General features: G+C 42.3%; 1 protein-coding gene across 4 annotated transcripts in view; it reads left to right on the forward strand.

Annotated features, from left to right (window-relative positions):
• Window positions 1–23,280, forward strand: part of ATG4A (autophagy related 4A cysteine peptidase) — a 71,310-nt gene that overhangs the window by 40,170 nt on the left and 7,860 nt on the right. For 3 of the 4 annotated variants that reach the window (XM_030934019.1, XM_010358975.2, XM_010358976.2), the window contains exons 2-9: window positions 3,548–3,658; window positions 6,254–6,325; window positions 8,419–8,517; window positions 11,247–11,348; window positions 11,528–11,600; window positions 14,268–14,347; window positions 14,976–15,163; window positions 15,285–15,363. In XM_030934019.1, the coding sequence (XP_030789879.1) occupies window positions 8,457–8,517; window positions 11,247–11,348; window positions 11,528–11,600; window positions 14,268–14,347; window positions 14,976–15,163; window positions 15,285–15,363 (583 nt within the window). In that variant the 5' untranslated portion in view covers window positions 3,548–3,658; window positions 6,254–6,325; window positions 8,419–8,456. Of the gene's footprint in view, window positions 1–3,547; window positions 3,659–4,501; window positions 4,568–6,253; window positions 6,326–8,418; window positions 8,518–11,246; window positions 11,349–11,527; window positions 11,601–14,267; window positions 14,348–14,975; window positions 15,164–15,284; window positions 15,364–23,280 lie in introns of those variants that run through there. The other variant, XM_010358977.1, reaches the window with a different exon arrangement.

The following is a 23,280-nucleotide window of genomic DNA, read 5'->3' on the forward strand; positions in this document are numbered from 1 at the left end:
GCAGTGGGCCAAAGGGCTCCTCAAGCACGGCCAGAGTGGACGCGGAGGCCGAGGAGACGCCAAGAGTGAGCGAGGGCCACCAGCATGCCGTCACCTCTCGTAGTCCCTATCTCTTTAAACAGACTGGGAAGGCAGGGAACTCATATCAGCCTGATATATGGTTTGTTTACTTTTAAAGGCAAGACAAAGGTAGTTTGTGAAAATTTTAAAATAAAACGTATTGCTGTTAATCAGAAGCAATTGTACTGGAAATGATATTTTACTTCTGCACCTCATCCACTTCCCAGATTGCTTTTTCATCTGAGTTCTCCCTATGTAAGACCTGTTCCTCTTTCCTCCCTAGAACCCCATGTACATAATCTTCCCATGTCACTGCTTCTTGTTTCTGTTAATTTCATTTTCTGTTCTTTCATTTGTTCCATACATGTAGCCTTGATTCAGGGATGGCCGTGGCCTCACATACTGCATTCAGGGTGTCTATCTTTTAAGAGAAGAATCAAGAAGAATAGAGACTATAATGAACTTCTTGCTGGCCTAGCTAGGCCTGAGAGGGGGTGAAGTGCAAGAGTCAAATTCTTTGGCTGCCATTTTGATCAGAGCCATCCCAAATGAAGCAGGGCAGTTGTCACAGGCTTCAAAGGGCTTTACTAATTTGACCAGATAACTGGCCAGTGACTCACTGAGACAGGGTTGGCGATAGAGAAATGGTATTTCTTTGGCCAGTACTATAAAAAGACCCAAGGCTTATATGCATACATGCTGTACATTCATCCAATGCCACCCATCCTCACCCCTATGAAGGCAATGCCAGAGAGGTTACCCTTTTCCTACAGTATACTCAAGTTACTTATTTTCTGATTTTTTCTCTCTTTTTAGGCTACACTAGATGTTCATTTAAAATGGATTTCTTCTGCCTGTGAGGGTTAGAGGTTAGGGTGGGGTGGTACACAGTGTGATTTGCCCTGCCTCAGTCCACCACCTCCTGGGGATGGCCTGACCTGGATAATCATTTTTAGCCTGGTATTTCCTGGGCATGGGCCAGGGGCTGAGGCCAGCAGCAGAGAGGCTAAGATGGCACAGGCTCCCTGTCAGATTTGGTAGTGATGAATTTTCACTGGGGAACAAAATGGCTGTTTCTAACTTCTTTAAATTTGAAACACTGCGGAGACTATCATCTTAGTAATTAAAATATATTGAGGAGAAAGGCTACTTAAATCCCTGAATGACTGGAATTCTGTAAGATATTTTAAGAAAGGTAATATCCCTGGTTAACAGGTTTTTTGTTTGTTTTGAGGTGGAATCTTGCTGTGTCACCAGGCTGGAGTGCAGTGACGCAATCTCGGTTCACTGCAACCTCGGCCTCCCGGGTTCAAGCAATTCTCCTGCTTCAGCCTCCTGAGTAGCTGGGACTACAGGCACGTACCACCATGCCCAGCTAATTTTTGAATTTTTAGTAGAGACAGGGTTTCACCATGTTGGCCAGGCTGGGCTCGATCTCAGCTGTGTTTCTAAAAGTGCTTGTACAAATTATAATTTCAACTTCCAACAAAATATTTATATGATCAAAATAGACTCATTTTTTTTTTTATCAGAACAGACTCATTTATATTTAGGAGCATTTATTTCTATGAAAACAATGTGCCTTTGCCTTAGAAAACAAAAACAAAATAAAATAAAACAATTTATCCTTTCAAGGGATTTCTTTTAGAGAATCTCTGCAGCTACTTGTAGTTGTACAAATGGTCCCCTACTTTCTCTGTGCTCCCCTCCTCATAGGGGCTGATGAGCCCCCATGAGTTAAGAGGTGTGTGTTGAGTATCTTAGCTTTGAACTTGAAATATATTTTCTCATAGATATAGCACCATAAACTATGAAATAAACTATCAATTTAAATTTTCTAGTTACAGATTAAAATAGGTTTTGTGGGCTGGCTTGGAAATATATTTACTATTTACAATATAATATCTCTCAAAAAATTATTATTATTTATTTATTTTTTTAAGGAGATGGGGGTTGGCACTGAAAGTTCCAAGCTTCTAATCATGGCTTAGTCCTTCTGGTAACCAGCCTCCATCCAGAAGCCCACCAAGAGATACTTCATTAAAACAGAAGATGCTCTTATCACCCAGGAAATTCACTAGGAGCTCTATGTCAGGAACCAGGGAGAAAGGCCAAATTTCAGAACAAAAGTGAATTTGAGGAAGAGGTCTGCTAAAAGACTCAAGATTGACTTATGAAGGGGTACTATCTCAAAAGTTCTTTGTAACTAATATTCTGAGAGAGGCCAGGCATGGTGGCTCACGCCTGTAATCCCAACACTTTGAAAGGCTGAGGTGGGAGAATTGCTTAAGGCCAGCAGTTCAAGACCACCCTGGCTAATACAGTGAAACCCCATCTCATTTGGTACAAAAGTGAATTTGATGGCCGGGCACAGTGGCTCACGCCTGTAATCCCAGCACTTTGGGAGGCCGAGGCGGGCGGATCACAAGGTCAGGAGATCGAGACCACGGTGAAACCCCATCTCTACTAAAAATACAAAAAATTAGCCGGGCACGGTGACGGGCGCCTGTAGTCCCAGCTACTTGGGAGGCTGAGGCAGGAGAATGGCAGGAACCCAGGAGGCAGAGCTTGCAGTGAGCCGAGATCGTGCCACTGCACTCCAGCCAGGGGGACAGAGCGAGAGTCCATCTCAAAAAAAAAAAAGTGAATTTGAATTTTAACTCCTCCCATATTGCATGGTCATAAGTTTGAAAAGTATGGCTTGTGAACTAGTGAGGAAATTCACTAGGAGCTCTATGTCAGGAACCAGGCAGAGAGGCCAAATTTCAGAACAAAAGATGCACGTAGTATCCCTATCACTCACCATAACAAAGGTTTTAGGAGCTCTGTGCCAGGAAACAGGGATAGAAACTAAATATATATTTCTTATTATATCTTAATAGTCATCTGTGAATACCAAGAACAAGTTATATTTACCGTTAACTTCAAGATCCTTCTTTGCAGAAGCCATATGTGAATAAAATGGCAAATAAAAATACTATGAAAACATCTGGTCTTCCAGCTAAAATATTACCATATACACAGTTGTACAAACATTCAGGCTTGTCACAGCACCTTCCAAGCCACTGGCCACTGGAAACCTCGCAATACAAACCTCATGATATTCCCTGTGACATGGGCAGGAGTTAGGTGTGCATGTATTGTATCACCTCTATACACTCAGAGTAGGGAAAGCTCGATAATGGGCTATTTACAAAGAAGGCCCTATGGTATAAAATATTTTGAAGTAACTGTGGCCAAATGAATTTTTAGAGATGGTGTTAAATGGGACTTTGAGAAAGGGAAGGTCAAAAGAGATGGTCAAGAGGAAATCCTTCAGCTAAAGGATTTAGAGGTCTTGTGAGTGTCTTTGTTCCTCAAGGAAAAGGAATTGCTTTCATTAGATTCAAGCTGCTGACCTTTCACCTTCAGAGCAAAGGTAATAATCAGCTACAGAGGTAAGCCCCTTCTATTAAATTTTACTTAAATTTCTTTCATTTTCTTTCAGTTTTATCCAAGTATGAAAACCAGATTACTATTTTCACTGACTACCTAGAAGAATATCCAGATACAGATGAGCTGGTATGGATCTTAGGGAAGCAGCATCTCCTTAAAACAGGTAAGATTTGGTAGCATTTGTCTGTAAGAACCCAGATGAGGTAGGCACCTGTGGTTCAGGGTTTGTACTTTTTCTTCTTGGGTTGGCAGAGCATTTTCTTGCTTAATGTTAATGCTACTCTGAGGTGGATTTACCTTGTAGTCAACGGAGCTTAAGTCTCAGAACTTTTGCTTGGACAGGCCCCTTCCAAGGCCCTGAAAGGCCCTAGTAGTATGTTTACATGGTTATAGGTTTTTGCACAATTTGCACAGGTAATATATTTTTATTCTGTTCCTTAAAGGAGAATCCCCAAATTCTAGAAGCCTTGGGTTTCAAAAAACACGGACCCACTCCTGGTATCACTAACCAGTCTCTAGCCTTTCGTGATTGGGCTACATATTTATTACTCTCACATGCTTCTCTGGCCAGATAAAAGCACTCAGGGACTTCTAGATAACCCATGGATCTCAGAAACAATATCAGACCTAGTAAGTTTTTCTTATGTTTTAGATCTTTTGCTGACCATAGCACTGTCTCAGTTTATTCTGATTTTGTATAGAACTTTTAGCCACTACAGCTAGATGGAAAGGAGCCTTTAATTTTTCTTTCTTACCATTACATTCTTATAGATTGGGAAAGAAAGACCTTTTAACCTGAAACTGCTAACAACCCAGCACCCAGATAAAGCCAGAGCTTGGAAAGAGGCAGCTCTGAGATTTGTATCTTTCTGAGGAGACATCCTCTTCAGAGGCCCTCACTTAGCTTGGAGGAAGGAACAGGAAGAGGCTGACGAAAAGGCAGGAGAGGAAGTTAGGCATTGTCAGCTCCTCCTGAGCCTGGCTTCATTATTTTGATTGGAGAATTGTGAACAGTGGAAAGCCGGGAGCTAGCGATTAGGAGACCTTTTTTATTTAGACTCTTCTAACTCAGGTAAGTCACTTTCTCTTTCTGGATCTTAACTTCCTTCAGTGGTACTTAAAATGAGGGGATTGGAGGGAATCTTCTAATTCTGCATTCCATGACAACAGGAATCCCCAGGTTGCCAAATCCACTCATATTCAAATGTTAAATTGGGAAGTGCCTTTCAAAGTGAAATCACTGTTAAAATGTCCATGCAACTTTCCCAGCATAAAGCCACACAGGAACGCATAAAGACTGTCAGAGGCAGAAGTGAGGGTGTGGACATTTAAGAGGACGGGTATATAACAGCTAACATTTGTCATAGGTTCACTGCGTACTATTCACCATGTAAGCACTTTACGTGTATTATCTTTTGAATACTCACAACTCAATGAAGTAGGTACTATAATTCTCCCCATTTATGGATGAGGAAACTGAAGCCCGGAGAGGTTAAGTTAACCAGCTTACACGGCTGGTAAGTAGCAGAGTCAGGGTTCAAACCCAATCAAAGTATGACTTCAGGTGTCTTACTATTAACCATTATACATCTGCTTCCCTGAATGTGCTAGGCACTGGGGCATGGAAGGGAGGGAAAATACAGATAGCTCAACTTTTCGACTTCCTCCAAAGAAAAGGAAGACAGAAAAGAGAAACTATTGGCCCAAAGTAGATTTCCCTTTGTTCTTTTTAAGTGCAGTGACTATAAATTCTATACAGAATATAATACAGACATGTTGTTGAGAAGAGGGAGAGAGGTGACTAAGAAAGACAGTCACATCTAAGTACAGATAAAAATGTGGAAGCCATATTTGTGGCCCATCAAAGTAAATTTATGTCATAAAATACAAGAAAGCATGCTTTTAAAAAAGACACAAAAACATTTGTGATATTATATATGCATTTAGATTGTAAGTGCCGGTTGCACTAGGTGCTATAGATACATTTCTTACACACCTGATTTGCTTAGTAGGGCATTTCCTTTTTATTTAAAGATGCATGTGTGCATGCATAGACACACATGCGCACATACAAACAAGCCAACCAATAGTTTTTGTTTTGTTTTATTTTGTTTTGCTTGAGACAAGGTCTCTCTGTTACTCAGGCTAGAGTACAGTGGTGATCATAGCTCACTGCAGCCTCGAACTCCTGGACTCAAGTGATCCTCATACCTCATTTTTTTTGTAGAGATGGGGTCTCACTATGTTGTCCAGGCTGGTCTTCAATTCCTGGCCTCAAGCAATCTCCCTGTCTCAGTCTCCCAAAGCACTGGGATTAGAGATGTGAGTCGCTGGGCCCAGCCAAACCTCTAGTTTTAGATAAGGGATGATGGGTGCTGATATAAGATCCAGCCAACCATCATTCAGGCTGGGGCTGATAGTCTTGTTAGTGGGTTCTCTAGGATCCTTAATTTTCTTATTCCTTGTCTTTTGGCAATGATCCCAGTGTTTGTAACTGTCAGGACTGTGGAATTCAGTGAAAAGATGACAGGAGCTACCCAATGTCATTACACCAGTCAAGTAGCTCTGGTCAAACCATAGGTTGGGTGAAATACTGAAATTATTTGGCTAAAATGAGAATGGGTTTCCTGTGAATTTACCTAGCCCCATAATAATGGAATTGACTGGTTATTTGAAATTAAGTTAGCAGCTGGCTCAGAAGTAAAGGTGGGTATTTTTAGATATGGTGATTTAATTTTAATTTTACATTTAATTACAGAAAAATCTAAGCTGTTGTCTGATATAAGTGCTCGTCTATGGTTTACATACAGAAGGAAATTTTCACCAATTGGTAGGTATATTATTTGTTTTACTGTGCTTTGTTCCTTGTGGATAGCTTGCCTGAGGTTATCAGTGACTTCATAGAAACCTCAGAATTAATAGCTCACTATAGCAAAGAATTTGATTTAGGGGACTAGGTAAACCTTACACTTCATCCAAAAGTTTCATTGCTAAAGTATCCTTTCACATATGGCTCTATGGCATTGAGGGGTTATGACTGTATACTTTTGACCCCACCTCCAAGTGTTCAGGCACCAGATGATATTACTTGTTACACTTTTGAGATTAAGGGGAAAAATCACATAAGCCTTTAATTTGTATAATATCTATTAAATTACAATCCACTGCATTGTGGAACTACTTGATTATTAATGAAAATTGTGTCTTGAAAGAAAGAAAATAATTTATGTGGGTTTTTTCCCCTTTATGACATGAAAGCACCTTGCCATTGAGAGACAAATTACAGTAGTTTCCTTGGAACTAATTCTAGGCTGTTACCAGCTGTCAACTAGAAAAAAGGACAATTCAATAGGTGAAGTGAATGTGCTGTTTTCATAAAGGATATACAACACATTTGCAAGTAGGGTGGCTACTTCCTAGTATCATGGCCCTATAGGAAAAGGACCTACAAATAGTGAAATTTACTGTTCTAAGAGGACACTAGAATGAAATCAACCTTTCTGTTCAGTGCCAAAAATGAAGGTCACACAGACTTTTCCTTTCTTTTTTTTTTTTCTCTCCCCAGAAATACACCAGTCAGTAACAAACAAAAGAACAATGTTTAGTAACCAGTGGTTCTGAACTGTTAACTTTCTCTGGCTGTGGAGCTCTTTGCAAGGCTGGAAAATATTTCTAATTTTACTCTGCCAATATTTTGGCAATAGATGATCTCTTCTTTATGTGGGCCTCATTGCATCTTTTCCCTACTAATCTGGCCAATAATCCCCACATTAGCAACAATCAAAAGGCACCCCTTCCAGGTCATAAATTGACTCCCTCCTTCCCATCTTGTTGTTGTAACTTTCCTTCAGTCCCCACAACTAAAAGAAAGGGGTGACCACCTTGACCCACTTGTCTCACAAGATTGATGACCCCCTTTGAAGTTAGTCTTCTGAGATCGTGCTTATAGCATATTTTTCCATTTCCACACTGGGAAAAGAAAACAATGAAAACAACATACCCTGTCTGCCATACAAATTATCTGATTTCATTGGCCCCTTGGAAAAGAATATTGAGCTCACCCTGGCCTCATATGTGGGATTTTCTTTGCATAAGGTGTTCTTAAAATAGAACCTGTTGTCTTATTTCATTTATTAACTAATTTTATACCTTTTAAAGATACATTTCTAATTCATTAATATGGGTTTAAATTATGATCATACTCAAAACATCAAGTATTTGTGTCATCCTCTATGGGTTCTAGAACACTTTCACAGATATTCTCTCAGTTCTTACAATACCCACTGATAGTAGGCAGAGTATGTACTATTATGTTCAGCCTATAGATGAGATTTAGATTAGATAACTAGAGACTGGTCTTCTGATGCCTCATCTAGGGATCTTTCCCCTATTTTACAATGTCCTTCTTGCTGTTCAGATCTTCATAATATATATTCAGAATAGTCATGAGCCTTCCAAATCTCTTTGACCATTTTGATGATTGCCTTTGGTAGTATTTGTTCTTTACCTAAGTAAGACTGGCTTCCCTGAGAATTTCAGGGCCATGCAAGTGAGCTATGCAAGGCAAGGTTTGGGTCTGGCAGATGATGACATGGAATGGACTAAGGGTTGGTATTCATACATGACAGTCGCCTACCAAAATTGCATGTATACCTAGAAGTCTTCAAGCAGAAAACATAAGGGACACATTTAGTTCATTTGCTTGTTTTATGTTTGGCCGTAGAACTTGTTTTGGTTGACTCAGTACTATGTTTGCAAGTTCCAACTGTATACCCAAATCTTGTTTGATCTGTGGGTATATCTGTCACCTCGCTTTTCAGAGTATATATATTTGCCTGTCTTGTGTGAGTCCCAAGTATGCTGATGTTTCAGGAAAGGGCAATTTGAGGAACCCATATTCATTCCCTTCCATTTTACCAACAGGGGGAACGGGCCCTTCATCAGATGCTGGTTGGGGATGTATGCTACGCTGTGGACAGATGATGCTGGCTCAAGCCCTTATCTGTAGACACTTGGGAAGGGGTGAGTTAAATTTGTTTTATAAACTTTCTCAGAGACCTCTGCAGTGTCACTTGCTACTATTGATTTAGTTTGATGCTGAGCCTTGGGAACACTCAGTAATAAACTTGCAGGTCTTAAAATGCTCTCTGCAAGCTCAAGTGGTGGGGCTGACAAGTCAACAAAGCCCCTCATAAGAAGGAAACAGCTAGCGTTTCCTTGTGAGTCACCAAGCCAGGGAGTTATTTTCCTGGGACAGAACTGAACATTGAGGGAGGTGTGTCATTTATCCTTTCCATCTTTGCTATTGTTTGAGTAAGTCCTTAGAAATGCAAGATAACAAAGGCAGCAGGAAGAAGGGTGTGGTGGTAAGTCTGTTTCTTGACCTTGTTTAAGATATCTGCCTGGTGAAGGATGTAAGTGACCTAAAGGAAGTGCATAGAGGGAGCTGGTACTATTTTGGTTTTGGTTCACTAAGGATGTCCAGCTGATGATGAAGGAATCTTTAAATTCGCTTCCTTGGGAGGACGTTCAATTAAGAGCCTTCTGATAATGGTTGTTGGAACTCTTTTTTTTTTTTTTTTTTTTTTTTTGAGTCAGAGTTTCGCTCTGTCTCCCAGGTTGGAGTGCAGTGGCGCGATCTTGGCTCACTGCAACCTGTGACCCCCGGGTTCAAGCGATTCTCCGCCTCAGCCTCCTGAGTAGCTGGGATTATAGGTGCCTGCCACCATGCCTGGACGCCTGGCTGATTTTTGTAATTTTAGTAGAAATGGGGTTTTGCCATGTTGGCCAGTCTGATCTTAAACTCCTGACCTCAGATGATCCACCCGCCTTGGCCTCCCAAAATGCTAGGATTATAGGCATGAGCCACTGCACCTGGCTGGTTGTTGGAACTCTTGAGTCTTGCTTTCTTAAGACATGTACATGCTTCCCTATGGGCATCTGAAGGATGGGGTTGGCTGCATGCCAGTTCAGGCACTTAGGTGAAGGTCCATTTAGACTTGGGGATGAGAGAGTGAAAGGACACTTTGGATGAAATTGGGCTGCTGAACTCATTGGCTGTTGCTAATTGAGGTTCAGAAGTATAGAAACATCATTTTCCTTTTCCCACTGTGCAAACTCACAGATTTTGCTACAGCTTTCAGAGAGGATTGGAGAAGGGCCCAGGGAGGTTTCAGGGCTTATTGCCTTCTCTTCAGGGTTTGGGATATCCTGCTTGCCCTGGGTAGTATAATAATTTCCATTCTACAGATGAGGAAACCAAGGCTCAGGGAAGTGATGTGATTTACCCAGGGTAAAACAGCAAGAAATCAAAGATTTGGGGATAAAATAAAGATATTCCAACTCCTTGTCCAGTGATTTCCCTTGTTTATACATGCGTCTTGGTATAGATCCATTCTCACTATTTAATTTTTTTTTTTCATTTATAACACACTTCAAAATGATTATTTTGGAAGCAAGTTCTGGAAGTAGGGAGCAAACTGGAAAAAAGAAAAAAAAAACAAACTCCACAGTCAGCAGTTTCAATTGTTTTAATACAAAAGCAAGTAGCAGGAAGAAGTTGGAAATAGATCTTGTAACTAAAATGCGTTAAAAGAGTAATTTTGTAAAGATGTCTTTTGGATTGTTTCCTATTCAGCTATTTTAAAATTAAGGTAGAGTATTCACTTACCATTGTCGTCAGCAAATATTTAGTGGTATTTAGCAGCCAGCTAATTAGGATTTCTCCAGACTTGGACAATTTAGTAGCTAATGAAAAGAAGTTGGATGTGGTTCCAACTTCTGAGGGCTGTGCTGGATCCAAAGTTAAAAACTTTGGTTTTAGCAACACTAGAAGCAAAAAATAACTGAAGAGTCTTGAGATAATGGCCTTTGGCTTCAAGTGTAGTTCAGTTTTTATTTCAGACTCTCTCTAAAACCTCAGGAGAGAAATTTGTCTTGGAAGCAAACTAAGCCTCAAAAATCTGTCCCATTAGACAGTGTTTCTAGAGCTGAGAGGATTGCAGTGATTACAGAGGGTTTTTGCAGTTGTCCTCAGTAAGTTACAAATGGCCTTTGTAGGATTTAGGGAGCTGTGCTGAAGGCACAGACGGTATCCGTACAGATGTAGTTATTTTGGCTTTGGTCTTAGGGAAACCTTGAACACCTGATAGCACAGTTATTTGTTTTCCCAAAGCTCAGCATGGACTTTTTAAAAGGTGGTGTAAAAACGACAGCATGCAATTTTTTTAAGCTTCCTTAGTTGTGAGCTGTGTATATTCCCCTGTGAACTGTTGTATATCAGAATAGCACTTCTTACCCGTGAGATCCTTTTGTCAATGCTGCCAAAATATAAGAGCAAAAGCCATTGCCGTCTATGTGGAGATGAGACGCTGTGGCATCTGGCTTATATATCAATGTACTGCCGGGCTTTGTGGTGACCTCCTGTTCACTGAGTAACTGGCCAGAAAGGCCTTTGTGACATTGTTTTTATATAATATTGATCCAGCTCTAGCCCTTGGGTTAAGTCAATTCCTTGGTCAACTTCTTGTTTTGTTTTTACTATATACCCAGTGAGTCTTTGAAAGCAATCACTTTCCAGATGTCTTTGTTATCAAAATGAAAGATACTTAGGAATGTTCTAACTTGATCATTCCTGCCTTCTAGATGTGGTGCCTTTGTTTTCCTTCTAACTTTGTAGTTACAATAAAAGTGCAGAGAGGTAATAAACAGTTATAAAAATGTTTCTAACCCATTTTTTTTTTCTTCAAAAGACTGGAGCTGGGAGAAACAAAAAGAACAACCCAAAGAATACCAACGCATCCTACAGTGCTTCTTAGATAGAAAAGATTGTTGCTACTCTATCCATCAAATGGGTAAGGTCATAAATCAATAGTTTAAAGGCAGTGCCTATTTCTGTTCCTTCTCTTCCCTTGCCTTATATGTGGCTCCATTAAGTTGTCCATCTGCTTAATTATTTATACAAAAAATTAGGATTTTGTGGCTTACTGGAAGATCTTTTGCTAACATGTCAATTTTTTCCACATAAAAACAGCACAAATGGGTGTAGGAGAAGGGAAATCAATTGGAGAATGGTTTGGACCAAATACAGTTGCACAGGTGTTAAAGTAAGTAAAAGAGTGGCGCCTGCCTTATTCTGCTGTCTCCTATGCTTCCCTCCCTAGACAACTAAACCTCCCATCAACCTAGGTATTCTTGCAATCCCTCTAAGCTACTCTTCCCACTAAACCATCAAATATCTGTGCCATTTTGCTCAGATGGCTCTTTGAAATGTGTAAGCATGGATATCTGTCTTGGTATATCAAAGTTATATTCACTGGTAGCAGTATATGTGGCTGTATCCTAGGACTCATTCAGTGTCTCATGCTGCAGATTGATACTCATGTGCCTGGGAGCCATTGGCCTGAGGGTCCCTTTGAAGCCAAAAGTTTCATACTAAGTGGTAGAGGCTAAGCCAGCCTAAGCAAGAAATGGACCCCCACAGGGCTCCTACATGCACTACATAATATTTAAAAACCCTGTTCATTCAGCTTTTTCTTTGTACCTTTACTGTGCTAAGTTCTGGATGTGCAGAAATAAACTTGACATAGTCCTTGCCTCAAGGAACTCACCAGCTATTGGGGGAGACAAACCCCAGGGAAGTCTTGGAATCAGTTTGTCATCTCATAGCAGACTCAAGGTGTCCCAGCGTGGTATTCCAGTTGTCTTGTTAAATACCAGAATTCACCTTCCACAGCAAGAGGCAAGGTGGAGAGGTCAGGACCAACTTTTTGAAAGCAAATGGGGTGAGTGATGTTAGTACTTACACCTGCAGACCACTTTACCTGTTGTCACTCTCCTTCCTAACAACCTATCACTGATGGAAACTCCATCAGGGCAGAGATTGTATTTATCTTGTTCACTCTGTAACACTAGCACATAGAACTGCCTGGCACGCGTAAGTACACAATAAATGCTCGATGAATAAATGAAAATGGCAGCCAGAATCTGGGGCCAGATTTAGGGATCAGAAGATTGAAACCTTCTGGCCTCCTTTGGTGTAGAACATTAAGCTCCTGGGCACTATAGGGGGACCTATTCCATGCAAAGTACAGATGGGACCCTGTTTCTATTACTAACCAGTCTTCAGTGAACTAGAATGCTTTGGGAATGTGTCTGTGAGGGGAGTGGCCTGGATTTTTTGGGGACCCAAGGAAAATCTGTATTGACTTTACTCCTTCCTAACAATGTAACCTCTCTGAGGCTGCTTTCTTGCCATAGTCAGAGTGCCTTTTGGGCATCACTGACTCTGCTGAGTGAAAATCTGGCAGTATTTCAGGAATCACTGTATGAACGTGGTGTGGAAAGTATAAGAGATTAGAATGGCTGTGCTGAGCCCAAAACCCAGCTTGAAATGGTTGGTGTTAAAACAACATCCTTCAGAATTTGCTTCTTTCCTCTAAATTTTAAGGTTACCAACAACAAAGTGGAAACCTAGATTTTATTTTATTTTTTTTTTTCAGACAGAGTCTCACTCTGTCGCCCAGGCTGGAGTGCAGTGGCACAATCTCGGCTCACTGCAACCTCAACCTCCCAGGGTCAAGCATTCTCCTGCCTCAGCTTTCCGAGTAGCTGGACTTACAGGTGCCTGCTACCACGCCCAGCTAATTTTTGTATTTTTAGTAGAGATGGGGTTTCACCATGTTGACCAGGCTGGTCTCGAACTTCTGACCTCGTGATCCACCCGTCTCGACCTCCCAAAGTGCTGGGATTACAGGCGTGAACCACCATGCTTGGGGTAGATTTTTTTAAAGAATGTAAATGGGTTCCAATTCATCATGATCATTAGCATTAACAACGCATATTATTATTATATCATTGTTATTCTTCTGGAGAAAGATAATACATTAAAATGAATGAAATACAAGGGTGATGGTAGTTAACTTCCTGGGAGCTACCTGGTAGAGAGACTGTGTTTTCTTCAGTCCAATGAGACTGGGCTTTACCCACACATCCCAGAAGTAGCCAGGTTAAACATGGCCTCATTTAACTGGCAAGGGAAGAAGAAGGAAAGGGAGAAATAGGTGGGGTACTTTACATAGACCTCAGATCATCTCTCTTTTAAAGGGGTTTTCTTTCTAATATACCATAAAGTCCTGCAGTTCAGCATGGTGGCTCTCTTCAGCTGCTGACCAGTAAAGCTCGGCACCTCAATCTGCGGCCTATGTCACTTGAGAGGTATTCTCAGGGCAGCTGGGGAGTGGTAGAAGTGATCTCTCTCTCTCTATCCCCTCTACCCACTGTCTCTCTCTCTCTGGGTTTACCTGGAACATATTCTCCATATTATCTGTGATCCCAAACAAATGTCTATTTTTTATGGACAACTTCCTTTAAAAATTTTTTTTTTACAGTTTCCCTTTTGAAAAATGAAAATTCAGTAAGTCAGAATGTCTTTTATTTAAGAAAACAAAGTCTCTTGCGACTCTGAGAGCCGATGCACGGGTAACTTTTCTTTTTTCCCCAGTAGGTGTCCCATCATTTTGTGAAGTAGACTTCTCCAGGTTGTAAAGCAGAAACTTCTTTTTGAGGTTCAGATACAGTGACTCAGTGGCATTCTCAAGGTCTCTAGACATGGAGCGTCCCAGAGCTCTGGCAAAGAAGCCGAGTTGACCTGAACACCAGCTTTTCTGTGGCTCAGTGTTGGTGACATTAGGAACACTGGGCATAAATTGTACTGTTTTCTGCTGATATTTCCATCTTCCCAAATTGTGACTTCCTTATACATTGCTTTGCAGAAAACTTGCTTTATTTGATGAATGGAATTCCTTGGCTGTTTATGTTTCAATGGATAACACAGTGGTCATTGAAGATATCAGTGAGTTACCAGTCTGTTTAACTTCCCAGCTGATGGGTGATGAATTCCTTCCTCACCATTCAGAATTCTGGGACTCAAGAGAGTCTCTCTGGTCTTCCCCACCAGGGCAGGGGAGCTTAGGGGAGCACAGGGCTCTGATTCTTTCTTTTCAGTTTTCTGAGAGGGAGAACACCATTAGAGGGGCCTTACTGCTCCTCAGTGAGGTACCACACTCCTTCCCTGCAGAAAACACAAAGTGCATATAATTTATTCAGCCACCAACAGATCTTTCATGGAGGCTCACCCTTGTCCAGACCTGTGATTCCTGCACTGAGGAGTCAGAGCAACCTAAAGATACAGTCCCTGTCTCAAAGGCCCTGGCAGACTTGAGAAATGAGATTCTTACAATGAGCCCAGAATCCCTATTGGGAGCTAAACAAGTACCCTGCGGCCGGAATGAAGAGCATGAGCCCTAAAGAAATGGCCTGGGCTTCGTGCGGGTGGGGAGTCAACTGAGCCCTGGTGGCAGAGGAGAGGGCCTTCTAGGCAGGGTGGGGGGCATGTGAGGTTCCCCTTAGTTTTGATATTGGAGTATCTTCTAGGGCTGAAGACTCCTTACTTATCCAATTTTCTGTTCTTCCATTTCTAGAAAAAATGTGCCGTGTCCTTCCCTTGAGTGCTGACACAGCTGGTGACAGGCCTCCCGATTCTTTGACTGCTTCAAACCAGAGTAAGGGCACCTCTGCCCACTGCCCGGCCTGGAAGCCCCTGCTGCTCATTGTGCCCCTTCGCCTGGGCATAAACCAAATCAATCCTGTCTATGTTGATGCATTCAAAGTAAGTCACTTCTTTCCCCGAGCCCATTGCTGCCTGCCCATCACACCGCCATCTCAGCACAGAGATCCGTGAGCAGCAGTCCACAAGTGAGTTGAGAATCTTGCATTCTCTTTCTCTCCAGGAGTGTTTTAAGATGCCACAGTCTTTAGGGGCATTAGGAGGAAAACCAAATAACGCGTATTATTTCATAGGATTCTTAGGTAAGAAAGGAGGAATCACAAGTAAGTCATCGTGGGCTATGGGAGGGCGTGGGGACAAGGTTTGCATGGGAGACCAGGCAATTCCAGTTAGTGGGTTCCCATCTAGCCCAGGGATGCCACGGCCTCTGGTCAACTCCTTCTGTCTCCAGCCTAACTAATGGAGAGTGATGTTTCTGTGTGCCTGATGGAAAGCATGTCCAATTTCAATGCCTTTACTTCCTTGCTTCTTGATAAGATGGTTCCATTGCTTTCCCACTGGATAGCCCCAAGGTCACAGCATTGCTCCAGCACATCTCTCTCCTGCCTGTGGGGCCCAGGGTGGTGGAATTTCAATCCCTTGACTTTGCCAATATCTCTCTTATTAGGGCCAGCTGGCTCATTGTTCAGAGCTGTGACAGGGTGGGAATTAGAGGAGGCAAAGACAGAAATATCCTTTTCCCGAGAATGGGGACTAAGCCTTAAAACCACTAACCTCTTAATGTGAACCCGAGCAAGCAGCCCAACATTCCCTGCATAGTAAGGCACCTCTGGAAACCCAGTCTCTTCACTCACTAGCTATGACCAGAGACATTTGAGGTCCTTGGTACACAAGAGAAGCTAGCCTAGTGCTTTTGAAGCTTTAGCATGCACATGAATCACCTTGAGAGCCTATTGAAGTGCAGGTTCAGTAGGTCTTGGGTGGGGCCTGAGAGTCTGCATTTCTAACTAGGTGGTGCCGATGCTGCTGGTCCACAGACCATACTTTGCATACCCAGGGCCTAAACACCTGGTTAGTGTTGAACAGCATGTGTTAGAGAGTGATGTGGCCAGGAAAATTTGGTACAGGACACCTGTTGCAGGGGTGGGGTGGTCTGAGACTTGGCCTCAAGAAAGTTATGAGCTCAGATTGGTTGACACAGAAAGGAGAGCTACAGGAGTTACAAGGGAATGGCATGAGGGCACGTGCAAAGGACAGGACGGAGATGGCCTTAGTCATCCTCCCCAACACATCTCTTCTTGGACATTCAGGGAGGTGACGTGGGATGGGAACAGATACACCTGGCTTTGCATGCTAATCCCCCACTTGCTACTGTGTGGCTTCAGGAAAAAGATACCAGTATTCAGTCTCAGGTTCCTCTTATGTAAAATAGGGTTAATGCCTGACTCACCCTGTTGTCATCTTACAGTAAAGCGTTCAGCCAGGCATATAGGACAGTCAGTGAAAGGTGGCTGCACCTTGCTTGACCCCAACACCTCTTTCCTTTGCCAGCCCCTTCTTCCTCTCTTTAGGTTGGCGGGGGGCGGGGGGTGGGGAGCGGGGCGCAGGGATTGCACAGCTGCCTCTGTTTTCTCTAATGCTGCTGTCTATTGGTTGAGCCTAAGAATTACAGCTAAATGGAAAATGTAGAGCCTGTAAAGGCTTTTATTTTTCTAAGTATAAAACCTAGTATTTGGAGTTCTGCAAAATCAGATGCCCTCTGTTCCTAAGCATGTGGGTTCAAAGAAAATGTTGCAAAAAATAGATTTCCAGTTGTTCATGCTTGACTTAGTCCCTTCAGGCGGCTATAACAGAATAGTATAGACGAGGTGGCTTTATAAACAACAGAAATTTATGTCTCACTGTTCTAGAGGCACTGTTACCTTGTGTACCAAGTACCTCAAATGTCTCACTGTTCTAGAGGTCCAAGATCCAGGCACTGGCAGATTCGGTGTCTGGTGAGAGCCCACTTCCTGGTTAATAGATGGCTGTTATCTTGCTGTGTCCTCAAATGGCAGAAGAGGCAAAGGAGCTTTCTGGAGTCTCTTTTATGAAGACACTAATCCATTCATAGGGGCTCCACCCTCATGATCAAAGGCCCCACTTCCTAGTACTATCATATTGGGGGTTAGGATTTCAACATATGAATTTTAGGGAGACATAAACATTCAGTCCACAACAGTGTTTGAGGACAACTTTGAAACAGATTAGAAAATAACTTTGGAGGAATCTCAGTGAATAGTGTATGTGATTCCTGGGTGCCCTGGCCTCCCTATCCCAAGTTACCTCCAGAGAATTTCTCCAAGGTGGTGTAGCCGTCCTGTTTCTTGAGGCCACTGGGTCAGGGTAGCTTTTGTGAAGTTTGACTACTCATGAAAAAGATGTGGGCAATCCTCAGTTCTTTAATACCCCAAGACAGAGGTTCACATAGTGCCCATTTGCCTGTTAACTTTTATAAGTCCTTTGTGCAAATTTCACTTGAGGGCTTTAAGTCCCTCCGACTCTCCTTTTCTGACTCACACCCTTACTGTTTGAGGTTGAGTGGTCCAGATTGGCAGAATGTCTGAAGCGAGGGAAGAGATGCAAGTTGCCATTTTCTAAATAGTTGTCCCATTCCAGAGACTCTGCAAAGTGTATTATCTCTCTTTCTACACACACATATATATATACACACACACATTTATACATATATACATACATATACATTTTATATATTAAAAATATATATTAAAATATATATAAAATGTATTACATATACATATACAAATTATTACATATACATTTTATATAAAATATATAAAATGTATAAATGTATATAAAAAATACATTGTATACGTAAATAAATGTATATATAAATATATAAATAAATAAAATGTATAAAAATATATAACATAAATAAAATGTATATATAAAATATATATAATGTATTACATATGCATATACAAAGTATTATATATTATATATATAAATATATAAAATAGATAAATAAAATGTGTCATATACACCATGGAATACTATGTAGCCATAAAAAGTAATGAAATCATGTCCTCTGCAGCAACATGGATGGAGCTGGAGGCCATTACCTAAGTGTACTGTATCTCTTATAAGCACTCTCAGAAATGATGCAGCTTGTGGCCGGGTGTGGTGGCCCACACTTGTAATCCCAGCACTTTGGGAGGCCAAGGCCAGTGGATTGCCTGAGTTCAGGAGTTCGAGACCAGCCTTGGCAACATGGTGAAATGCCGTCTATACCAAACATACAAAAAATTAGCTGGATGTGGTGGCGTATGCCTATAGACCCAGCTACTTGGGAGGCTGAGATGGGGATTACTTCCAAGCAGATTGCTTGAGCCCAGGAGGTCAAGGCTGCAGTGAGCCAAGATTGTACCACTGCACTCCAGCCTGGGTGACAGATCGTGTTAGTCAGGGTTCTCTAGAGGGCCAGAACTAATGGAATATATATACATATATATGTGTGTGTATGTTACATACACACACAGACACATACATATATATAAATATAAAAATATATATAAAGGGGAGTTTATTAAGTATTAACTCACATGATCACAAGGTCCCACAATAGGCCATCTGCAGGCTGAGGAGCAAGGACAGCCAGTCTGACTTCCAAAACTGAAGAACTTGGAGTCTGATGTTGAGGGCAGGAAACATCCAGCGTGGAGAAAGATGTAGGCTGGGAGGCTAGGCCCATCTCTGTTTTTCACATTTTTCTGCTTGCTGCCCTGGCAACTGGTTAGATTGTGCCCACCTGATTAAGAGTGGGTCTGCCTTCCCCAGCCCACTGACTCAAATGTTAATCTGCTTTGGCAACACCCTCACAGACACACCCGGGATCAGTACTTTGTCTCCTTCAATCCAATCAAGTGGACACTCAGTATTAACCATCACAAGTCCACCCCTTGTCAACTGGTACACATATACATATCCTGAGATCATACATCATCTTCAAATAAAGACAATAATAAGGTCATAATTTGTCTAACATAATACAACTATGCTTCGTACAACTGGAAACGCACCAATCCCCAACCCAAATACTATTACGTAAACTTAACAATACTTAAATGCTGATGTGAAGTCAATAAATCTTATGTCACATGATAAAGGAGAAAGGAAATAAAATGAGAATATCTTCTGAGTACAAGTGTATACATGCACAAACATGTTTTTAACAAAAGAAGGAGGAAATATTCATGACAATTGCAGTCCTCGTTTCTGTAGCTGGTCACGTGGTCGTAGCTAGTATTGATGACTACCTTCTTTTACTACCCATACTGTATTCCCTTTGCCTTCAATAAACACTTCAGCAGGTCATGGTTTTTTTCCTGGTGGAGTGAGCCAAACCTTCATTCCTGAAGGGTCTGGGCCATTTGTAGTCCTGCCTGGATTGGGCTGTTGTAGTTTCCCATTGACCTTAATCACAGGGCATGGTAATACTAAGAGACACCCAAATGGATCTCCTGTATTCCATGCATACTTTTTGTTACCTCCATTATGGGGCAGTAGACTGATTTCATCTTGATAGTCCGAGTCAGTCACCCCAGCCAACACTGTAACTCCCTTATTAGCCTATTGATGTAAAGGTAAGAGGAGCCCAAAGTATCCACGTGGCAATCTTAACTTCTGATTTAATGGAATCGTTGTGTCTCCTGGTGGCAGCATTTCTTCCCCTGGGACTAAGACCTCTAGGCCAGCAGAACTTAATGTCAGGGGAACAGGAAGCAAAGTTTTGCTAGTGGATCACTAGGGCTGATGGTGAGTGGTGCCACTTCCACTTCCACCCCTTGATTCCTGGACCTGTGAATCCTGGCTATGAGAGAAAGAGTACCATATATTGAATGCCAATTCAGAGCTTACACAGCCTTCTGGAAAACTTTGCCCCAGCCCTACAAAGTATTGTCACCTAGTTGGCATTGTAATTGTAACTTCAAAATGAAATTCCACCATTCTATCAATCCAGCTGCTTCAGGCTGATGGGGAACATGGTAAGACCAGTGAATTCCATGAGAATGAGCCCACTGCCACACTTTCTTAGCCATAAAGTAAGTGCCTTGGTCAGAGTCTGTTTGGAATGTTGGATAAGGCTGATGGGGCCATGATGTTGGATAAGGCTGATGGGGAACATGGTAAGACCAGTGAATTCCATGAGAATGAGCCCACTGCCACACTTTCTTAGCCATAAAGTCAGAGCTGTGTAGAAAACCATGATGGTGGATAAGGCATTCTGTGAGTCCATGGATGGGAGTCTTGGCAGAAGCATTGTGTACAGGATAGGTAAACCCATATGTGGACTAAATGTTTATTCCAGTGAGAATAAATCTCTGCCCTTTCCATGATGGAAGAAGCCCAATATAATCAACCTGCCACCAGGTAGCTGGCTGATCACCCCGAGGAATGGTGCCATATTGAGGGCTCCATGTTGGTCTCTGCTGCTGGCAAATTGGGCACTCAGCAGCGGCCGTAGCCAGGTCAACCTTGGTGAGTGGAAGTCCATGTTGCTGAACCCATGTGTAACCTCCATCCCTGCCACCATGGCCACTTTGTTCATGGGCCCATTGGGTGATGACACGGGTAGCTGGGGAAAGAGGCTGAGTGGTGTCCACAGAATGGGTCATCCTATCTACTTGATTATCAAAATTCTCCTCTGCTGAGGTCATTCATTGGTGAGTACTCACATGGCATACAAATATCTTCACAGTTTTTGACCACTCAGAGAGGTCCATCCACATATCTCTTCCCCAAATTGGCATCAATTTCCCAATCATGCTTCTTCCAAGTCCCTGACCATCCAGTCAAACCATTGACTATAGCCCATGAATTAGTATATAATCGCACATGTGGCTGTTTCTCCTTCCATGCAAAGTGCACAATCAGGTGCACTGCTCAAAGTTATGCCCACTGGAAAGATTTCCCTTCAGTGGGCCGGAGTAACACACCCAAATGAGAAATATGTTGCCTCCAAAATCCAAATAGGCCCAATAGGCATTGTGTCTGTTTCTTGGTTGCAGGAAGGGCCAATTGCAACAACTTATCCTTCACCTTAGAAAGAATATCTTGACAGGCCCCACACCACTGGACCCCTAGAAACTTTACTGAGGTAGAAGGTCCCTGAATTTTAGTCAGATTTATTTCCCATCCTCTGGGAAATAAATTATTAGCAAATGTCTTACCAATAAGTCCAGTGTGTTTGCTACTTCTTGCTCACTGGATCCCATCAGCATAATGTCATCAATGTAATGGACCAGTGTGGAAGTGAAAAGCAATCAAGGTCTCTCCAAATAAGATTATGACACAAAGACGAAGAGTTCATATGCCCCTGAGGTAGGACAGTAAAGATATATTGCTGGCCTTGCCAGCTGAAGGCAAATTGCTTCTGGTGGGCCTTATGGACAGGAATGGACAAAAAGGCATTTGCCAGGTCAATGGCTGCATACCAGGTACCAGGAGATGCGTTAATTTGCTCGAGCAATGAAGCTACATCTGGTACAGCAGCTGCAATTGGAGTCACCACTTGGTTAAGCCTACAATAATCCCCTGTCATTCTCCAAGATCCATCTGTCTTCTGCACAGGCCAAATGAGAGAGTTGAACTGGGAGGTGGTGGGAATCACCACCTCTGTGTCTTTCAGGTCCTTGATGGTGGCACTAATCTCTGCAGTCCCTCAAGGGATGCAATATTGTTTTTGATTTACTATTTTCCTAGGTAGAGGAAGCTCTAATGGCTTCCATTTAACCTTTCTCACCGTAATAGCCCTCACCCTACCAGTCAGGGAGCCAATGTAAGGGTTCTGCCAGCTGCTAAGTATGTCTATGTCAATTATGCATTCTGGCACTGGGGAAATGACCATGGGATGAGTCTGGGGACCCTCTGGGCCCATTGTAAGTCGCACCTGAGCTAAAACACCATTGATTACCTGGCCTCCATAAGCCCCTACTTTAACTGGAGGACCACAATGATGTTTTGGGTTCCCTGGAATCAATGTCAGCTCAGAGCCAGTGTCCAGTAGGCCCCGAAATATCTGATCATTTCCCTTTCCCCAATGCACAGTTACCCTGCTAAAAGGCCAGAGGTCTCCTTGGGGAAGGATGGGAGAACAATTCACTGCATAAATTGTCAGTAATATAGTGAGGTCCTTCCTCAAGGGGACCTTGAGGGGTTCTGGGTCTGTAATTCTGGTTCTGGACCTGAGGGGTTCTGGACCATTCAGGGGGTTCTGGGTCTGTAAACTGGCTCAAGTCTGGAAATTGATTGATGGGCTGTGAGTCTCCATTTTTGTAATTCAAATTAGTCTTTTATGCATTTGACCTAGAAGTTTTCTGCTTATATAAATTAAGTAGGAATGCAGTAGGCTTCCTATCAATTTCACTTCTAGAAACACCATGATTAATTAGCCAATGCCAGAGCTCTACACGAGTCAGACTGTTCTGATTGCAGTAGTCTGAAAGCAATAGTCAGACTATTGCTTTGCCTCTGCTGTCCATTACGGTAACTACGCCCACCTTGCCTTTGATGGTTGAGTGCTGCCACTTGGCCCCTGCCACCTCAGGATCCAATTATTCCCATTATATTTAAATTTTGTAGTTGACTGCAGTTCCCACTGTTAGATCTGACATACAGAGAAGAGCAATTACAGTACTCTTTGAAGATGCAGGTGCTGCCCTCACAAATCTATTTTGCAAGGCATTGGTCAAGGGTATATCTTCTGGACTCTCCCAGCTGGGGTGACTAATCCACTCCACCATCCCAATCTCCCTAAGCCTTTGGATCCCTTCCTCTACATGAAACCAAGGGAGATCAGGCATTTCCATCTCGCTCACAGTGGGTGATCTTTTAATCCATATTTCAGCTAACCAACCAAATAAGCTATTTAGAACCTTTTTTAACTCCCCGAGCTGCAACATTAAATGCAGTCTCTAACATAGTGGGCCCAAATCAATAAATTCAGCCTGATCCAACTCTGTGTTCCTTCCACCATTATCCCACACCCTTAATATCTGTGCCCATGCCTGTTTTCCAGGTTTCTGTTTATATAAATTAGAAAACTCAAGCAGTTCTTTTTGAGTATAGTGCACCTCCTCATGGGTCACACTCTCAATCTCACCTCCAGGAGCCCACCAGGACTTTAGTCTGAAGTCTGGAAGCAAACAGAGGTGTTGGGG

This window comes from Rhinopithecus roxellana, chromosome 7, assembly GCF_007565055.1.
Source record: "Rhinopithecus roxellana isolate Shanxi Qingling chromosome 7, ASM756505v1, whole genome shotgun sequence".
Lineage (NCBI taxonomy): Eukaryota > Metazoa > Chordata > Mammalia > Primates > Cercopithecidae > Rhinopithecus > Rhinopithecus roxellana.